At 38.4% G+C, this 15288-nt stretch overlaps 1 protein-coding gene across 8 annotated transcripts in view; it reads left to right on the forward strand.

Annotated features, from left to right (window-relative positions):
• The window catches only part of pip5k1ca (phosphatidylinositol-4-phosphate 5-kinase, type I, gamma a), a 36923-nt gene extending 24170 nt beyond the window's left edge, over positions 1-12753 (forward strand). For 2 of the 8 annotated variants that reach the window (XM_053513145.1, XM_053513146.1), the window contains exons 12-18: positions 1266-1427; positions 1870-2011; positions 2123-2152; positions 2381-2482; positions 3554-3710; positions 8201-8290; positions 8436-12753. In XM_053513145.1, the coding sequence (XP_053369120.1) occupies positions 1266-1427; positions 1870-2011; positions 2123-2152; positions 2381-2482; positions 3554-3710; positions 8201-8290; positions 8436-8579 (827 nt within the window). In that variant the 3' untranslated portion in view covers positions 8580-12753. Of the gene's footprint in view, positions 1-1265; positions 1428-1869; positions 2012-2122; positions 2153-2380; positions 2483-3553; positions 3711-4376; positions 4543-8200; positions 8291-8435 lie in introns of those variants that run through there. The other 6 variants (XM_053513147.1, XM_053513148.1, XM_053513152.1 and 3 more) reach the window with 6 other exon arrangements.
• Positions 12754-15288: the final 2535 nt, after the last annotated feature.

Here is a 15288-nt window from a genome sequence, read left to right on the forward strand (position 1 = left end):
ATGTAACCCTATCTTGGAGAACCTTTGCTGTCCTAGAGCCCTAAGATTACCTGCTATGTCCGGTGCTCTGGCTCCCGGGATACACCTAAATACTGCCGCTGGCGCCCCTAAAGGCCTAGGTAATTTTATGTTTCTCAGTATAGAGTCTTCTATAACCAGAGCTCTTTCAGGTTTCTCAGCGGGTGCATCACTGAGGAGAGAAAACCTGTTGGACACATGAAGCGCAGAAGAGGTGTGCTCCGGTGGGCTAGCCTCAGCGTTAGCTTTGCCTGAATGAGTATGCCGCCGAGTCGTTACCCCCTTGTCCCACTGTGAGGGCTCTAATGCCGGAGTCGGGGGCTGGCTATCCGCCTGTGCCACCCAGACTTTCAGCTACGGGAATAACGCTGCTCTTGCGCTCTCTATTCCTCTTTAAAGTTTGGATGGGCTCCTCTAACCCTAATATCTTCCCCGTCAGAGTGCTCAAGTTATCGCTAATGACGATTTTTGTTCTTGACTGACAGGCGTAGAACCTGGTGTGGTCTTCAGGTGTTGTGGCTCATGCACATCAAGGTGTCATGGTGTTATCTTTTGTGTATTGAGAGATGCTTTTCTGCTCACCATGTTTGTAAAGTGTGATTATATGAGTTATTATATGCTTCCTGGCAGCTTTAACCAATCTGACTATTATCCTGACTTCTCATATCAACAGGATGTTTCCACCCACAGAACCAGATGTAAATCATTTTTTTTTATTTTGCTTTTCTCACCATTCTCTCCATTCCAAACTCTGTTGTGCCCTGAAATTCTTAAACCCTCCCATCTGGTACCAACCTCCTTGCCTTGGTTAAAGTCAATGAGTTACAGAGTCAGAAACTTGCACCATGTATTACCTTGTTCTGCTTGCCACTGCACAAGAATAACTGCATGAATGTGCACATGTACAGGTGTTCCTAATAAAGTGAATAGTAATTGTATATAGTATATATAAATCTTGTAATTTTGACAAAGCCTTTGTTTTTGTTGTACACGCTGCAAACAAATTATTTTCTCTATTTTTGATTACTTTCTGCCATTGCTAGTGTTGGCCATCACCCTAGGACTTTTACCTGAGTTCACCATTGGAGAGGCTGACAGTCACAAAAAAATTTTTTTATAGTAATTTCTTTAATGCAAAACTAAGGACACAAACAAGACACAAACAATTTTATGGCTGATCAAGTTATGGCTGTATAGGTGTATTTGTTTTTTCAAAGTTGTAACGATTCTTGTGTTTCTTTTTTTAGCCTTGAAATCCTCTCCATCAAAGCGTGGGCGTGGCGGCCTGGCCGTGCCCAAATACTCAGGGCCTGGAGCCGCATGGTCTATTAGCCAGCTTCCCTACGACAGAGATGACAGCATTTACGACCTGCGAGGAGCTCGCAGCTTCCCCACGCTGGAGGATGAAGGTAAACAGCTATGTTTTCAACCACCATGGAAATACCTGCTTATTTTGGTTGGACTCTGAGCTCCAGGGTGTGTGCTGGGCTGTGCTGAGCATGGCAGCCTCAGTATTAGTATTTATAAAGGCTGACTAAATGAGTAGAGGGTTGTGTTTTGTTAATGGAGTGGTTCTTAGTAACATGAGTTTTTAATTTAATTTAATTTTTTTTGTTTTTGCTTTAACACAGAAGCTGTATGTTGGACTTTTTGCTAACTTTAGTAACAGATGTTCTAACAATTTAAGATTATATTTGAATTCCTTTTGATTCTATAAGAATTGGCCTAGAATAAATAGCATGATTTGTTTAAAATTTATTAAACAAATAGGCACACAAGTGAAGGATATTATTTAGACTCAGTGTTGAGATGAATAAGCAAAGGGACTTTGACACTCTCTCTCTCTCTCAGGACGCTCTGATGTGCTTCCCTGCACACCTCCATCGTTTGAGGATGCCACCACTGCCTCCATTGCCACCACACTCTCCTCCACCACCTCTCTATCCATTCCTGAACGCTCACCATCCGACACCTCTGAGCACCCCCGCTACAGGTAACCAATCCCTAACACATACACACACACACACACACACACACACACACACACACAAACTAGCGGCCACAGCTGAGCCTGCTATAATGCCGTCTCTGTTTTCTCTCCCAGGAGACATACCCAGTCTAGCCAAGACGGAACGTAAGTTGCTTTGACTTTCATTCCTATGTGGAAAAAAAACCCCAAACAACTCCCTATATTAATCCCAAGAATGAAAGACCATCATTTTATTTGCACAGAAAGAGCCCTTTTTTTTTAAACTCGTGTTACGCTGATTATGTGAGTGTATGTTACACACATTATTCACTCTTATTAGTTATTGCATGGTGCTTTGCTGAATGTTGGCACCCTCTGCTGGTGTGATTGTAGGGCTCAGGAGGAAGATCAACAGACCATCACTGTAGAGGTGGAGTTGAAGCGACAAGACAGTGAGCCTACACTCATAGCTCCACAACCTTCTCCAGAGACAAGGTATTTATTATTTTAACAGCCTTTAATATAGCACAGGGAACATCTGTATTTGTGTAATGTCCGGCAGAATACATATCATTCTGTCTGCAAAATGTGTTCACAAAGGTATTAAAAAATCTGAGTAAAAATCAAAGCAGTCATCCAAATATGCAGCAGAGAAAAATGTCAAACACTGATTCAGTGAAAATTGTAACGTGGTCAGTGTAGCCACAGTCTGAAAAGTTCCTCAGTGATTCCTTGTTTTGCCACATCATTATCAAAGTCATCATAAAAGGCCCCAGTTGAAGGCCCTTTAAAAAAAAAAAAAGAAGATTATCTTCTCCCTTATTTCTCTCAGCCTGTCTCCACTCACCAGTCATACATCAGCCTTTACATTATTAGTGTCACTGTGACTGACAGGCAGGGAAAGAAAATGTAACATCCCTCCAATTTTGCCTTTTTTGTCCTCTAACCACAGATACTGTAGCTATGGCATCATCGAGATCCAAACCTTTCAAGCTATTTGTTTGAGGGTTGAACTTTGAAGGGTTATTTTTTCAGTCTCCCAGGTTGTCCTGCTTTCATGGTGTGAAGCGGTTGGTTAAAAATCGGTCGTGGTGTGGTTTTTGCGGTCTGTCAGTGAAGCAAGGTCATTGAGACTGTGAGTGGGTGGCCATGAGGGGAAAGAAGTTGTTGTAGGAGAGGGGAGTTAACCATCTGTCTTATTTGCTCCTTCTGTCTCTGCTGGGTGCGTGATTTGCAAATGCTCATATGGATTTATTATTTTAGTGCTTTTAATTTCAATCTCCTTAAAATCACTCACCTGCAAGGCTCCTGTTTAACGACACATTTTGCTCAACGTTCACCTAAGTTGTAGACCTGGATGGTTCTGAGATTAAAAAGAATTCTTGATGTAATGTAACCTTTTCTCTGTTTTCAACCTTGTAATGCGCAGCTCTTTTCAAAAGTGTGGGAATTTCATCCAGAAGTGAGTCACTTTCTTTCAGTACGCTTGCACACCAAACGTGCACTGGTGGTTGTGAAAAAGTTCCAAGTGTGGAAATAAGCAGCTTTTTGACTTTTTTTTTTCAGTGAAGAACCTGAGCTCTCTGCCGAAGCTTCCTGTTCCACAGTTCCTGCGAGTCCTAAAATTGTGGTGGATTCAGACTGCACTAGTCAAGCCTCTGGCTGCCTCAGCCACTCCTCTGTAGACGACGATGATGATGTGCCAATCACTGAGATCTACTTTGTAAGTATCGTTCTGTCACAGCATGCTCTGACTCTCGAGTATTTAGAGTCTGCCTGGCGTTCTACATTTCTGTATTTCAGCCACAGCCTCCCTGAAGTAAATATTCAGTGTCACAAGCACTTTTAATTTAACCGAGTCTTGCGTACTGTTTTGGAAGCTTAGCACCAGGGACTTGATTATAAGCAGCGGTTCTTGTGATAATGCAATAAATATAAGAGAACACAGACATGTTTATTAGATCTGGGACATGATAATTTGAATCTGTGCAGTCTGCAGAATCGCTGGTGTGACGAGCGGGTGTTGTTAACCTGGTGAGAAGCCAGTGTGAGTGTGTGGTGTGTTCAACAGAATATTGTTTCCCCTGCCGTGTGCTGAAGCCAGACGAGGAACAGTTCTGTGCCTAAAAAAACACAGAGCAGAAAATAATATTTCGAATAATTTGTAGTGTGATTATTTAAAATGAACACTGACAATTAAAAGAATAGTAAGGGAAGTCTGTCTTATCCAAAGTCTGTTTTTAAATTTGAAATGACTATATGTTTGTATTATAGCGCAAGTTGGTTTAATTCACATTTAAGTTCAGACTGGAATTATATTATTATCCATATTTCTTTTTTTTCTTTTTTATTTCCTATTATTTTTCTATTTATTTTATTCCTAATTTAGACGTATCCAATTCCTCCCCGTCACTAGGGGGCTCCCACATTAAGGCTACTACTACCACTCAGTCAGAAAGGCTGAAGACTATTCAGTCCGAACCACAGGACGCCAGCTGAGTCTTTTTAAACTCCTCGCTCACGCATTGTTGGGGGCAGAGTAACGCACCTGGAGGACAGCGCTATCCGCTCCTTCCGCTTGCACGGGCTCACAGATTGGCTGTAGAGTCGTGATGAATGTGAGAGCACAAAGTACCTCTCATCCCTCCCCTCTGAGAGAGCTCGGCCAATCCGCTCTCTCTAGACCTCTGGCTGCGAGAGGTTACAGCATCACCCGGGAATCGAACCAGAATTTTATAAATAATCATTTCTAAGGGTGCTAATTATTGTAATATATATTCTTTTATATAAAATATAGCTTTTAGGATTTTTAAAAATCTTATTTCAGTTAAGTATTTAATTACTTAAACTGCAAAATTAAGCTATTGAATCTGAAATACAATAAAACGAATGATGTATAGATGTATATGTTCAGGAAGAAGCAGCGAGATTTCCATTTTGTTCCACGCTAGCGCACCGCAAAATCCGACACAGGATACATGCATTGGATAATCCAAATTTATCAGAATAACATTTAAGCTTAGGAGAAACATGTAGGGATTTCATTTTTTCTGTATTTTTTTTTCTTTTTGACATTATATCAAACTGGGCATTCCTCCTCTGGCTTGAAAACATTTACTTAGTAATAAACTTAATTCATCCAGATAGTTATTAAAGTGGATTGTATGTTAGGAGTGTCTGCTTCATTTTCATTTCATTAAATGTCCAGCATGATGTGTTATGCTGCTTGGTCTAAACAGCATGTGATGTGTGCGGTTTTGTTCCCTGCTGCATACCTTCATCAGATTTTCCACAGTGCGCTGAACTGGCTGCATGAAAAGACAATTCGTCTCATTTTAGTGCCTGGTTTCAGACTAAGATTTGTTTTAAGAAATGTTTATTTTATACAGCATGTGTCCTAAGGCCTCTGACTGTGTAATGACTATGCTTGTGCAGCAGTGACGGAGGACATTCCTGAACCCGCTTTTGTCATCCCTCTTGCTAAGGAATACAGCTGTCGGCAATCAGCTTGTTTACAATCACATCAGTCTTTTGCTGTGTGCACGGCTTAAGCTGCTTCTTCATTGCTAAAGGAAATGGGTTCTAGTAAATTGACTGAATAGCGGGATTAATATAAGAAATAAAACTGGGAAAGCTAAATTCTTCTCCCCATCATGAAGATGTTAATTTTTCAACGTCAGCCTGGTTGTGTTGTATTCCTCTTGATATGTGTCTACGTACCGGCACATCTGGTGGCAGGTACACCCCACCCTGGAGATATATCCGTCGTTTCTGTGGCAGTTACTTACAGCATCGGGTTGCCAGCTTGACATCCAACACCTTAACCACCGAGCCACCCCTGCTTCCATACACAGCAGCACTTTTCATGTGTATTAAATAGCTATACTTTATACTGCTTAATCCAGTTATAGTTAAGTTTATAGTTAACATCCACAAAACATATCCCGTTCCATCACTTCTGTTGGGTCAGATATAAATCCATGACTAATTGTAAACTCCAGTGCCAGACAGCTTTCCTGTGACTAAAAACTTACAGCTTTTCCTTCATCAGACCTTTTTCCTGTTATTGTTACAAAGTGCTGACACTGGAGACTCTTCCAAAAACATTAAATAAATGTCTCTCCACAGAAAACATAACCGAATTAATGTTTACACATGTTTTAATGTGTCTGTATAATGTGTCACATGTTCCCTGTACAAGAATTTAACTTACAATAAGCTTGCAGCTGGAACACCACTCAAGAGCTGCTGTAAATTAATTAGAACTTTCGGACCAATCAGGTTTGAGAATTCACTGCACTGTAAAATAAATTAACTCTGTGGTGAATGTTGAATGCAAGTGATCAGTTGAACCAGACCGGGTTTTATAATTAACAGCCACCCACTTGCAACTATGAGCTACCTGTCACCTGTTCATTTATTTGTGTTTTTTTCACTCAGTTCCTCTCTTTTCCTTCTGCTTCTCTCTCTACATGACTACATGATATCAATTTTAACATTTGCAACTATTTCTGTCTCACTTTTTATATTCTGTTTTCTCCATTTATTTCCATATTCATCTCTCTTTCTCTCTCTCTGTTAATTTATCTGTCTAACTGTGCCTTACTCCTTTACACATACACACACACACACACACACACACACACACACACACACACACACACACACACACAGCTTCTGCCTATTGTTAGTTTTCTGATGGCAGCTGTTTCAGACCATTAAACACAACAGGGGGCTAACTTCAGGCCACAGTGTAAGTCCTGGTAGTCAACTAGCCTGTTGTGGAACATTGTGACTGTAATGCTGTAATAGCAGAGAAACTAGGAAACTAGAACTCTCTCTCTCTCTCCTACACACACACACACACACACACACACATACATCCTGTTGGCATGTTTAGCTTATTTAAATATGTGGAAAGCCAGAATGTGAACTTGGACACACCACTGCCTTTTCCACTTCCCATTTTATTAGCACAGTTCCGGTTCCTTTTTTCTGTAGCCAGCTACCCCTCTTCCTGTTTTTTATTACTAACTGCTTTTATACAGTAGTTTAGAGGCTTAGTTTTTTTAAGAAGCAAAAAGTGAACATGACTTATTTTGTGCACAAGTTCAAAATACTATAAAAACCCTGACACTCCAAAAATTAATAAAAAACACAATAGCCAAGCTAAAAAATAATAAATCCCTTTTCAATAGGACATTTCATCATAAAAACATTAAATGTTTTAAGTCAGTTTCACCTGATGATGGAATCTCACAATCCATAACCTTAAGGGCAATGGCTCTTCCACATTAAAACACTACAGGAATTAAGATTATCTGTTTAACATTAAAAATTTATTATTAACTTTCATTAAAGTCTATCCTGCTTATAATAGCGAGGAACATATGCTGTGGCATAAGGTAGACTATTTAATAGTTGTTGTTTTTTTTAAGCTTTGAATATTAGCATAAGGAATTCTTTAGCACTGGTATATACAGAGGGAACCAAAACCATGTATACACACTTGTTATTTATACTATTTTTTACAACTTGAATTGAATTATTGCAGCTAAGGGTAGTATTTAAATACGTCAGTAGTCGCACCATCATTATACTGTATATCGAATATAATTTTCTTTTTTAAGTGTTTATACATTTTTTTGGGGCCTATCAGTATTTAAAATCCAGAGAAAGACCTTTTGCTGTATACACATATGACATGTAAGGAGGCTGCATGCATAAATATGTAAATTGTCTACCAAATGGCTAGCCTGATAGTAAACTATCTTGCATTTGTCACAGGTAAACACAAGTGAGATTTCACTATGCCTTTACTATCTTGATTCCTCTGTGTTTTATTTGCCAGGAGACAAATCTGCTATTTATCTTTATTATTATTCCTTATAATTAGCATATTGTACATAACAGGCTCATGGTCTTCAGGCTGTTTTGTAACATCAACAAGACAATCTGTTTTATTGAAACTAATGAGCTTGTTTTAAAATAGTGTAAACTTGTAAAATTAGCACAGCATCAAAACCCAAACACTAACCCAAACTCACATACTTGAGTTTGAATGATTCTTTAATGTTATTCTACTTTCTTTCATCAGTGTGTTTGTCTGTCTTATCTTTCACCTCCTACAAACTCTTCTATTCCTCTCTCACTTCTCGGCTCTATTGCTTTCTCATGCCGGCTGCTGCGCTCTCTCTCTGCCTCCCAAATCAGCCTCCAGAGGAGAGGAGCTGGGTTTATTCTCCTCTGCACTACGCAGCAGAGTCCAGGACTCTGCCCACAGGGGATGAGGACAGTGATACAGTAAGTTACTGTTGGTCACAGAGCTGCCTGGACTGTCTGATGTATTGGATATTTGGCAGCTTAAACACTATTCTTGTGTCATTCGTTATTTTACAATCCCTCTTGATTGATTTACTGTAGCTGTTGTGTTTATTTATTTCTGTAGATTTTAATACACTGGTGTCATCTGCATGGAGGGGGTTCAGGTTCAGGTGTCTGTGTGTTTGTAATCCATGTGCATGTTTATCCTCTTGTTTTTACAATCATATTTCTGTTTTCATCTGTATTGAATGTGCATTTGATCGGTTGAAAGCACAAATATCTTGCAAATTGCACAGCATTACAATGTGTACAGTTGAGCCACAGTCGCTCTTGTGTCTCGTTCACAGCAGTGAGTCCGACGGTGCCGGAGATCGTTCAGGTGTGATGTGGCTTCCAACTCGACTCAACTCAACTGACCAAACTTCCTACCACATTTTTAAGTGACTGGTGTCTTCGATCTTCATCTTGTCATGATCCAAAACCACATGCAGGCTTTGTGCTGCAATATGGAGCTTTGTGCTGAACATACACTAGTGTCATTCTTCTATGGTTCTCCGGTCATTCTGTCTACTAACAGCAGCACTCCAACCAGTAATAACTACGTCTTTTGAGATAACATTCCTGTAATTCATAAAACGTTTTTTTATTTTGTTTTTTACTTTTCTATGTGTGTGAGTCTCTGAGTGTGGGCATGTTTTTCATATGTATAGAGAAATTACTTGGTGTGGAATGTGAGATTGGAGGAAGCTTGCTCTGTCTAGCATCAATATACTACAATTAACTTCACTATGAGGAAAAATTTCTAATATTATGTTGTAAGCTATGTCAGGGGTGGACAAATTACTATTAATTATCCAACCCACCAGGCCAGTGTCCGTACACAGTCTGATGCTTTGATCACCAAGAGACCTATTTAACCAGGTGCTAGCTAACATTGTGTAATAAGATATGGCCAGCTAGGGGGGATACCGCTTTAATAATCAATGGAATGAGTGCGTGAATTGTCAGGGAGGGGGTGACTGTGTGATGATGTGCTTATCCTTTCCTTATAATATATTTAACATAACCCATTGTGTTTGCAAACTTTGCAATAGATTTTGTTAATGCTTTTCAGCTATGATTTTTAGTCCTCTCTTCATTCATCCATGCATATGATTTCAATCCGGCTAGCTTTTTTATTTCCTTTCAACACTTAACTGGGAGGTGAGTCTACTCTATTGAGTTTACGATTAAAAACATACTACCAGCACCTTTGTGCGTAGTGCAGCAGCTTGTACTATTCAGTAATGTCGAACCAACATAAAGCACATTAGGTTAAAACAGAAATACCAAAAGGAAATAATTGTTTTACACTTAGTGAGAGGTAAAGATTAATTCCATTAACTGCTTGATGAACCATACCCTGAATGCCTGGGTTAGTAATTTGTTCACCTCTGCATATACTACCTAATTTCAGAATTTTAAGACGTGCATATTGTCGGACAAAAATCATTCAGGGCAACAGTATCAAGACCCATGTGATGGGCAGACAGTTGCTCTAAACTCTATAGTGCAGTGCTGGAGTTAATAAACCCTTACAGCTCAGCAATATGAACAACTTACGCCACACACGTGAGAGAAGCATAATTAAGAAATAGCTAAATGTGCTAATAAAACAGCAATTGCAGGAAAGCTAATTTGCTTTTAAAAGAAATCACCCAGTCTTCTTTATCTGCTTAGCCTGGTCTTTCTATTTACCACATCTGTAATACATTGCCCGTTAGACAGAAATGTTGAAATTTCCTTGTTCAGAGAAAAGAACACAATGGTATAAAAAAAACATCGGACTGAAACTGGACCTGAAAGCTTTTCTGGTGTAGATTTATTCATATACTTTACTTTATTCATTATACTTTACAGCACTGAATCAGTGTTGTTACAAAAGTAATGTCCCTTTTTTTTTTTTAGCTTTTTGAAGCAGCAATTGACAACATAATAGTCCAATATCTTTTTCACAAGTATGGATTATTCTGATTTAGGGTTTAATTTACACATAAATAGGCCTGAAGAATTCATGAAAGTCCTTATAATGGTTAGTTATGTTTTAAAAACTTTGTTGATTGTAACTGATATTTAAGAACACATTTTCTTTATGTCCTCAATACAAGGAAAAGTGGCCAATGTTGTCTATTACAGAAATGATAAATAGAGAATAGTATTTTATGGAAGCTTTAATGTTCATACAGATTATTATCTGTTGCCTGAGGTACAGTGGAACCTTGGATTGTGAGTAACTTGGTCTGTGAGCGTTTTTACAAGACGAGCAACTCATCTCTCTCTTGCGATGTGGGATTGTGGGTAATCGTCTCCTATACTCATTCTCAGTGTGCATGCGTCACTAGTATAGTTAACATCCGTGCACGTATGTACTGTTTACTATAACATTGTGACCGTGTGTGTGTGTGTAAAGCATTTTTGTAAGTAGTGACTGTTCTTTTGTAACTGTACTGTAATAACGGCCTCCGTGAAGAAAAAAAAAGTTCGAAAGGCTGTAGTAATGAAGAGGGAGATGAATTTGTTTAGAGGAGTGATTCCGGTAGTGTTTGTGTGCAGCGTGTGAAAGGCGTCCTGCACAGTAGCCCACCCCCGCTCTTGATTCTGCTCTTGTCTAACACCAGTCATGATTCTTTTCAAAGGTAAAGTGTAGGTTAATTTGTTTCATTTTTACTTTAGATTTTGTATTAACTATTTTTATATGAATATTTTTGGGTCATGGAACGAATCATTGAATTTCGTGCTTTGATATATGAGTGCTTTGATATACAAGAGCGCTTTCAGAATGAATTATGCTCATAATCCAAGGTTCCACTGTATTTGGAACAGGTTGGGGTGTTTTAATGCATTCTGGGTAATTTAACTCCTTCAGATTTCCTTCTGCTACTACGGAGTCATCCAGCAAGCTTCTGTTTAATTTATAAAGCATTCTTACATCTTCTCACATGGTGACCAAATGAGAATTTCTAAAGGGGTGTGTTAATTTAACCCAGCATTGAAACTGATTGAAATTGTTACACAAAATATAGATTCATTTCAAATTCAATTTGTGTTATTTGATTTTTAAAACACTATAAATTCCCACAGTTTCCTGATAACTTTCCATTATTGTGTCTTTATTAAAAATTTTATTTAAGCCTTTGATGGAATTTTTTTAAACTTTAGACAGGCTTTCCTCTTAGGACTGTTTAATCACAGCACTTTATTTCATCGCATCACAATCATTTGAGCAGGATGCAAGTTTTTCACTGCTGTTGTGATCTACACTGCAGGAAAGGTTTAAAGAAATTTGTTGAAATGTATATTTATTTGTATGTGTAGAGTAATTTAAGAGTGTATGTGTTTGAAAGTGTGAGTGTGAGGATGTGTGATTTACTAAATATTTGATGGGTGTTAAAGCACTGATCATGATGCTGTTGTGTGATATAAAGCACCCACAGCAGCAATACATAGTGTACTTTTGGGTTGCCTTATTTATTTATTATTTTAATTGTTCTGACACCATAGTTAGTGACTCACTAATGGTATGTACATAGAAATACAAATAATAATGAAGAAATACTGATTATATTTTATCTTGTGAATTTGGAGCTTTCTTTTTTCTTTTTTTGTCCTTTTTTTCCCTCAAGCTGTGCATAAAAATGAGTAAAATTTAAGTAAAGAAGATTCTTCCTGAGATGCGAAGTGTGCAACTGTGTTTGCATTTCAGACGTCACTTTGTGCCGTACATGTGAACTTGCAAATGTATCAATTGCATCATCTTGCAGAAGCTGTGTCTGTGTATGTGTGGTTTAAAATGTGTGGCCCTGATTAATTAGATTAAGCAATGCTGTAGAGATCAAGCATGTTGTCACTGAAAATTGTAAATATAAATCGAAATTTTAAAATGAAACAGTTTATCCTTTTTATTTATACACAAAGCATAAAATGATGGTTCAGTGAAAAAAATATATACGATTTTCTTTTTAAAATAAGTGTAATTAATCAATTAAAACCAGTTCGTTATTTGATGTTTTGCACCAGGCAGAAGGCTATTGCAGCTAGCAAGTAATGAAAGTCTAACTCATCCAGTTACTTCTGTAAATTCACACCTCAAACATCATCTAGTTATAATGTTAATGCTGTAATGTTACGTTAGGAACAATGGAAAATTGTGCAAGTTATTTTTTATTTTTTTTTGCTAAACTGTTTCTTTAATAGATGAGTATTTCATAGGAGTGTGTGTGTATGTGTGTGGGAGAAAGGCTGTGTACACGTGCAAGTGCATTTTTTTGGCCTTCTCTTGAAATAAACATACTTGACATCTGTTATTTTATCTGTCAATATCTCATTTACATGTATGGTTTTGGCATGTTGATCTATGTACAGACTTCATAAAATACAAACTAAAAGATACGACCTGCACATCAGAGTTTTGCTAAATGTTTATTTCATTAGAAATTACACATTAATTTATTGCAACATGTGTACATGTGTTTATACAGTGGTGTGAAAAACTATTTGCCCCCTTCCTGATTTCTTATTCTTTTGCATGTTTGTCACACTTAAATGTTTCTGCTCATCAAAACCCGTAACTATTAGTCAAAGATAACATAATTGAACACAAAATGGTGATAATTTAAACAATTAAAGGTTTATGTTATTAAGGGAGAAAAAAAACTCCAAATCTACATGGCCCTGTGTGAAAAAGTGATTGCCCCCCTTGTTAAAAAATAACTGTGGTTTATCACACCTGAGTTCAATTTCTGTAGTCACCCCCAGGCCTGATTACTGCCACACCTGTTTCAATCAAGAAATCACTTAAATAGGAGCTACCTGACACAGAGAAGTAGACCAAAAGAACCTCAAAAGCTAGACATCATGCCAAGATCCAAAGAAATTCAGGAACAAATATGAACAAAAGTAATTGAGATCTATCAGTCTGGTAAAGGTTATAAAGCCATTTCTAATGCTTTGGGACTCCAGCAAACCAAAAGGGGCCACAAAAGACCCCAAAACAACATCCAAAGAACTGCAGGCCTCACTTGCCTCAATTAAGGTCAGTGTTCACCATAAGAAAGAGACTGGGCAAAAACGGCCTGCATGGCAGATTTCCAAGGCGCAAACCACTTTTGAGCAAAAAGAACATTAAGGCTCGTCTCAATTTTGCTAAAAAAACATCTCAATGATTGCCAAGACTTTTGGGAAAATACCTTGTGGGCCAACCAGACAAAAGTTGAACTTTTTGGAAGGTGCGTGTCCCGTTACATCTGGCGTAAAAGTAACACAGCATTTCAGAAAAAGAACATCATACCAACAGTAAAATATGGTGGTGGTAGTGTGATGGTCTGGGGTTGTTTTGCTGCTTCAGGACCTGGAAGGCTTGCTGTGATAGATGGAACCATGAATTCTACTGTCTACCAAAAAATCCTGAAGGAGAATGTCCGGCCATCTGTTCGTCAACTCAAGCTGAAGCGATCTTGGGTGCTGCAGCAGGACAATGACCCAAAACACACCAGCAAATCCACCTCTGAATGGCTGCAGAAAAACAAAATGAAGACTTTGGAGTGGCCTAGTCAAAGTCCTGACCTGAATCCTATTGAGATGTTGTGGCATGACCTTTAAAAGGCGGTTCATGCTAGAAAACCCTCAAATAAAGCTGAATTACAACAATTCTGCAAAGATGAGTGGGCCAAAATTACTCCAGAGCGCTGCAAAAAAACTTGTTGCAAGTTATCGCAAACGCTCGATTGCAGTTATTGCTGCTATGGGTGGCCCAACCAGTTATTAGGTTCAGGGGGCAATTACTTTTTCACACAGGGCCATGTAGGTTTGGATTTTTTTTCCTCCCTAAATAATAAAAACCATCATTTAAAAACTGCATTTTGTGTTTACTTGTGTTATCTTTGACTAATAGGTAAATGTGTTTGATGATCAGAAACATTTTGTGTGACAAACATGCAAAAGAATAAGAAATCAGGAAGGGGGCAAATAGTTTTTCACACCACTGTACACTACAATAGTGTTGATCTGATATCTACCAGGGGCATTAAAGTCAAACCTGGACTTATGATGAAATTTCTCATAAATGACCTGATTGACATTTACAGAAGACTTCAAGCACAGTACAGTGATGAGACTTTTAGCTACAATTGACTATTTAAATGGTGCAAACATTTAGAACAACTCCGATGAAGGATTATCTCAGTCGAGGTGGCTCGGAGCCCACAAGAACTACTGATCCCTGAAAATCGTCAGATAATTTGTCACCAACTTGTGGAAGAGATGCATCTGTCTGTGGGAACTGTCTACACAATAATTCCTAAACACATGAAGCTTGCATATTACGGCAACGCAGCTGGGAGTTATTGCCACATTCTATGTATAGTCCTGACCTCACTTCAAGTGATTTCCACATGTTTGTGCCAAAAAAGGAGCTCCTGGGAGGCCAGCAATCAGATATGCAACAGGCTGTCTGAGCAAGGCTCTGGTGTGCTGAAAAATCTTTCTATCTTGATGGTATCCAAGCACTACTGAAATGCTGAGATAAGTGGATTAGTAAAGCAGGGGAGTATTTCGAGAACTATAAGTAGTTTTTACTCTCATGACTATGTTATTCTACACAATCAAAAATTCCACTTTGACTTTAATACCCCTTAGATAGATAGATAGATAGATAGATAGATAGATAGATAGATAATTTATTTATCCCAAAGGAATTTCCAGATGTGGTCAGAAAAAATTGTGACACTTTAACGCTTGGTGGAGTTGCATTTGTAAAAATTTGTAGAAGAATTCATAGCTTCGGTGGAAACAGCTGGGTTGTCATAAAAAAAATCACTTGTTAGTGACACTAATTGGATATAAGGCTTCAATTTGATGGGCAGCAATGGACAAATGTCATATGGTCTGATGAATCCAGACTGACCCTATTGTAGAGTGATGGGCTTGTCAGGGTTAGAACA

This window comes from Clarias gariepinus, chromosome 15 (assembly GCF_024256425.1).
Source record: "Clarias gariepinus isolate MV-2021 ecotype Netherlands chromosome 15, CGAR_prim_01v2, whole genome shotgun sequence".
Lineage (NCBI taxonomy): Eukaryota > Metazoa > Chordata > Actinopteri > Siluriformes > Clariidae > Clarias > Clarias gariepinus.